Source organism: Sceloporus occidentalis, unplaced genomic scaffold (assembly GCF_023333645.1).
Source record: "Sceloporus occidentalis isolate IW3139 unplaced genomic scaffold, rSceOcc1.0.p SCAF_1, whole genome shotgun sequence".
NCBI lineage: Eukaryota > Metazoa > Chordata > Lepidosauria > Squamata > Phrynosomatidae > Sceloporus > Sceloporus occidentalis.
The window spans coordinates 196,947,938-196,953,937 of NW_028316981.1; the positions used below are offsets into that span (position 1 = coordinate 196,947,938).

A 6,000-nucleotide genomic window follows, 5' to 3' on the forward strand; every position below is an offset into this window, starting at 1 on the left:
AACTATGGACTGGTTCCAAATAACTTAGTATAAACTCACTGGAATCAATGGAACTCAGTTTAAGTCATGCCTAACTTACATCCCATTGATTTCAAAAGCTTTGTGCTACTGATAAGAATGAGTTAAGTGTGGATCCAACCCTATATTTATATGTAAGTTCTTTTATTTTATTTGTGTAAACTCATAATCTATTATTAGTAGAACAAACACAGTTTCATATCAACATTTAACTATACCTGGCAACAATTTGATGTAAACTATCCTGACTTCTATGCTGGAAGAAAGGGGGTATGCATTTAATTAATTAATTAAACCTTTTACATGCTATATTTTGAGCAGTACTCAGTGTACAGAAAGAAGAGAAAGGAATTTTCTTGGAAAATCAAAATGATACTTTTTTGTCTCTGCTGTATTACTTTTGAGAGCACAATTGCTTACTGCTGAATAAAGTTCAGAGAAGACGGAAATGAAGCTATTGAAATGGCATTTTAAAATGCAAAGTCCATGTGTGTCCAAGTATTTTTCAGTTAAACACAGATCTAAAATTGATTCGCACATCCCAAACTATTTTCCTCTAGGGTTATTCTTTCCCACTTTTAATTGTATAAGTCTGAGAGGAAGGGAAAGGCATGTTCCCCTCTCATGAGGTAATAAGCAGAGTGAATCATATTTCTAATGGAATTTGGGAAAAGACCTTAAGTTATAATGAACATTTCAGTTAAAATACACTTTTTCATATCTAGGGGGTCTTGTTAAATGCTACTTATATCCTTGTCATATTAAATCATGAGTAAGAATCATGTCACTCTCCAGATGTTGTTGGACTGCAAGTTTCAGCTGCCCCTAACTGGTGCAGACAGTGGTGAAGAATGCTGGGAGCTGAAATCCAACAACTTTTAGAGGGCTGTGTGACTTTCACTCCTATATTAAATAATGTGTTTTCTTCACATCTGCATTTCTTGTTCTCAAAGTGGAAATAACTCTGTTTCTGACCAAGGTATATCCTTATAGCAGAATATTTGTTACTTTAATCAAAGTTTTGCAATGCTTAATATAAATATGAGTAGTTTAGGAGTACAGGAATACTGAAAACCATCTGACAACAATGCTCCTTTTTACAAAGACTTTTTTATGCCTGCTTTTACTACAGTGGAACTCTCTCAGAGTGTGGCGGAGTCTCCTCCTTTGGAGATTCTTAAACAGAAGCTGGATGGTCATCTCTTGGGGGTGCTTTGATTGTGGGTTCCTGCATGGCAGGAGGTTGATAATGTTTGAGGTCTCTTTTAACTCTATGATTCTATGATTCTACCTTTAGCCTAGTAGGATTGGCATTGGGAGCACGGTGAAGGAGTGTTGCAGTTCTACTGTTAGTTTGCAGGAGCTTGTCTGCAGTAAGCCTGAGCTGGGAAAGAACAGGATTCTGCTGTAGCTGATCCAGTTAGAGCCATGCATACCTGACTGCAGCAGGCAAGATAAATAGCAGTTGCCTTCAGAATTTCTCACTGAACATTTGTTTGTGAACAGCAAAACAGACTGAAAAAGAGGGAGGAGATAAGCCCTCCTCACTAGCTATCCCCAGCAAGTTGAGAAAGCAGAGATCTAGACATTTTAATTATATTTTTATTAAAAACAACAGAAGCAAAGATGACGTATGACACACACATATATTTTTCTCAAAATTCATAATACATTATGAATATATTAATGGTATACAACCTAGACTCATATTACATTATTTGTGCCCTACATTTTCTAATTTCATTGTAATCTTCCAAAAATCATTTAAACACTTTTCACTTCTCACCTCCTCAGTGCTGATCTTTTTTTTTTTTTCATTCCAATTTCCCCTTCCTATAGTCTGTTCTTGGCAACAGAGATATAGTTATAGATATTTTTATAGTGATCTGTACATTTGACCACCAACATAGAAATTATACGAAAGTTGGAGGCTGATGAAAGAAAAGTTGTCCATAGATGCAATTTGGAAGAAGCGTTTAAGTGGCCTCTAGATGGTAAAAAATGTTTTGTTTACTTATGCAAAGCTTGCCTTACAAGGTTGGTTCATTTCACATGTACATATTGTTCATTTTGGATAAAAAGTTTGCTGAAACATGTAGAACTGCTCTTCTTTTTTTTCTTTTTTTTGCGGGGCAGGAACCGATCCTTATTCTTCCCACAATATTTCTGTCTCGGGTACCAAATTTTCTGTTAAATAAGGGAGGCCTAGGAACACATTTACTTTGATTAACTGAGGTATACCTGTAAATTGCACTTTCGATTGTAAGACTTTCTGTCATACCATTCATACTGATAATCAAGTTGTATCTTGTTGCTATATGGATAGAAAATACAGAAGTGGAACTGGAAACTGTAAGGTGTGGGGACTTTTTATTGCTCATTGAATATGCAGACTTAAGTAGTTGTTCTACTAATATTATCTGAGCTCAGCTTTGGACACAGCTGCTATTTGGATATTTTACTCTTTGACAATTCAGATAGTTTGACAATTCAGATGGTTTCACATAGTTTTTACAAAAATAAAATGGGAGCAAACCTTCATGTGCTCCACTGAGTTCCTTAGAGGAAGTGCAAGATACAAAGGTGATTAGTATATTAAAAATATTTTCCCCTTTATCTTTTTCAGGTGCTTTTATAATTTGCTGGACTCCAGGATTAGTCTTGCTGCTCCTTGATGTTTGCTGCCCACAGTGCAATGTCCTGGCATATGAAAAGTTCTTCTTGTTGCTTGCTGAATTCAATTCTGCCATGAATCCTATCATCTACTCTTATCGGGACAAGGAAATGAGTGCTACCTTCAAACAAATTCTTTGTTGCCAGCGTACCGAGAATGCCAATGGCCCAACAGAAGGTTCTGACCGGTCAGCCTCATCGCTCAATCATACCATCTTGACTGGAGTACACAGTAATGATCATTCTGTAGTTTGAAAAGGGAACTGAAAAATTCTAAGAAGAAAACAATTTGTGAATTTAGTGCTGGGTGGAAAACTTGCGATGAAACTGTTGACATAGTTGGAGGTCTTTGAAGCAGAGAAAATAACAAACTGAAAACTTCTTAATCACTAATGGATGATACTTATTCAACCATATCAAGTCCATGAAACTATCCAGGCTAAAACACCTCACTCTTGGGTTTTGGTTTTTGTCATCTGTTTTGTAAGAGTAGAAAATGAGCTGCTCATACCAGGAAGCTGACCAACCTTTGGGGAAACCATTTTAAGCTACTTTTACTAGCTTACATCAGCTGATACTTTGTGATGGTCATAACTGAAATCATCTCTAATTAATTAAGCTTAATAACTGCTTCACTGCCTTTTCATTTAGACATTGAGGATCGTTCTTCAATGTCAAGTTTTGTAATGAATTTCATTTAATAATTATCCCCATTAGCATGCTTTGTGATGGACATTTTCTGGGCAAGGAAAGAACCTGTTATAGCTTTCATTTTTATTTACACTGACAATAACAATGAAAAACTTTTTTTTTTACTAGCACCATTACTAGTGTTCAAGAACAAGCATGGTACATATATGCAGTCGGGCCTGATTCTCTCATGGAAATCAATGGGACTTAAAAGTGTTGATGTTTAACATTTCTGAGTAAAGAGCAGAGCAAACTATGTCATACCAACTGGAAGTTCCAATTTTCTCGTGGCCAAACCTTTAATTTGGGATGTAAAAATATTAAAGAACCACCTTTGAATTTGCTAAGGGGAAAATTCTTTTGTGTTTTAAAACATATTTGTAGTGTTGAGCCTTTTGACTAAAAGGATTTTTGTTTGGAGGGGGAAATGTGTGTTTCTTTTAATTGTCTTGCACCATGTGGGAGATTCCCCCCCCCCCCCCCCATATCTGTTCATTTCAGTGTAAGCTAGCATATGTATGTCCAGTGTCAAGGTTTGGCCCAGTTTGGGGAAGGAGTGCAAGACTCCACCAAAAACTGGAACATGGTTGGGGAGAGATGTGTTTACAATTTGAAATGTGCAAAGGTGAGGTTCTCCCCCCCCCCCTTTTTTTTTTTTTTTTTTTGAGTATTTTTAAAGGGCACAACCTTTGGAGATGACAACAACAAACTTTCTTTCTCTGCCCCACAGGTTTATGAAAAAAAGGCCATTTCTGTCAGGATACTTGCTCCATTCACTGTATCTTTAGTTTCGAATGTTTCAGGAGGAGTTTGGGGAACCTTGATTCTGTCCTTACCCTCATGGGCAACAACTTAAAAAACAACAACAAAATATAGAAAAGAAAAGCCCTGTCTGAAACCCACTAAACCTATTTTGCCCCACTTTGAAATAATCAGAATGGCATCCCAAAATTTTCTACTTAAAAATGCAATGGCAGATTTGAAGTGCCATTTCCATATCAGCCTTGATTTTTTTTTGTTAACATCCAAGTGTGTCCTCAAAGTACACATTTCTAGGTTGTTGTGATTTAATATTTTTCTTCATTTGTTTATTTACAGGCAACCACATAAATCATTGCAGTTGAAATATACTAGTCTTCCATTCCTGCAAAACAATCTGGTATTGAGAAAAGTGGCTTTAGAATAAAGCATTTTTCTCCATAACTGTAAACTCTTTATATTTTTAAAGGTGTGTATACTGATGGCTGAGGATGTTTATTTAGAAAGAAAGTGAGACTGTTGTAATAAATGTAGAGTGTGCTGCTTCCACAAAATCTTTGCAGCAGTCCTCTTCTGTGCTTAGAATCTACCTGTTGTGGAAAGTATCCTTGCTTGGAATTGATTCATCATTCCAGTACTCTGGAATGACAGAGAACAGAAACTGAGACAATACTGATTTTGTGTGGGTAGAGTATGTAGATTTATAAGACCAACGTATAGCAGAAACAAAGAGGTAAAGAGTATGTATAAAGATAGATAATTTAGTGATATATGAAATGCTAAGTTGAAAGTAAGAGGGAAATGTGGCTAATCCCACAGGTTTCCAGAGTCCACCTGCCAGTTGACCTAAAATTCACATAACAGTGAGTATTTCATGAGTTCCTTACTGATATTAAACTCAATGAACCCATTATGCTTTACTCATGTAATAAAAGTCAAGTCAGGCTGTCAGGATTTTTTAATACCCTAAATGCTAAGCCACTAATAAAGTTTTCTCAATGAATACTTAATCTTTGGTGTATGTGTGCCAGTCAACATTAAGGAAATGTTATTATTGTTGGGTTTCTTTCCCTTTTTTTAAAGAAAGCTTCTTCAGGTGGTGTACAGACAGCCCCTTTGGGGTGGTATTCACCCGCCCCTTTCCCCAACAAATCAGGGCCTCAGCTGCCACAGCCTGGAAAGGGGTGTCCTTGGGGATTCATGCCCTAAGGACATCCTGACAGTGGCAGGGAAAGGGAGAAAGGGGCCATTCGGCACCTTTCTCCTTTGTTTCACTGGCGCAGCTGTGTAAAGGTTGCACCAGTGACACAAAACAAAGGAAGGAGCTCCATTTCGGAGCTCCTTCAGCAGCGCCAAGAGTCCATTTGGAGGCGGCGCAGTCATGACGTAATGGCAGCGCCCATGTAGAATGGGCACCGCCATTACAATGTATTCGGGTTGCAGGATGTCTGGAAAGGACACCCCGAGGCAACCCTAGTAGGCATGCAGGCCGGCACAAAGCACCGGTCTGTACGGTGCCTCAGATTCTACCTTGGCTATATATTCTGCAATTTTCTGCTCTTGTTGAGTGAAAAAAAAGGATCTCACTTCTGCTACTACATACACTAGTTCAATTTCATCCCCCCCCCCAAGACAATGGTGGTATTTGCATGGATCAGCAGTTCACACTTTCATCCCTCTGTGCCACATACTACAACTGACACAGATTTGTCCTCTGAAGCTGAAAACAAGGCACCCAACATCAGCTACAAGGCTGGGCATCTCATTCTGACCTCAGAGGGAGCAACACACACTGGAGGCGGGTGGTACAGCAGGATGCACTGTAAATAGCTGCCTGGTATTGCTCTGGAGGGCTTCAGA

At 38.1% G+C, this 6,000-nt stretch overlaps 1 protein-coding gene across 2 annotated transcripts in view; it reads left to right on the forward strand.

Moving 5' to 3' along the window:
• The window catches only part of LPAR1 (lysophosphatidic acid receptor 1), a 70,528-nt gene extending 66,757 nt beyond the window's left edge, over positions 1 to 3,771 (forward strand). For both annotated transcript variants that reach the window (XM_089488243.1, XM_089488248.1), the window contains one exon: positions 2,645 to 3,771. In XM_089488243.1, coding sequence (XP_089344369.1) covers positions 2,645 to 2,946 — 302 coding nt within the window. In that variant the 3' untranslated portion in view covers positions 2,947 to 3,771. The remainder of the gene's footprint in view (positions 1 to 2,644) is intronic.
• The last annotated feature ends 2,229 nt before the right edge of the window (positions 3,772 to 6,000 follow it).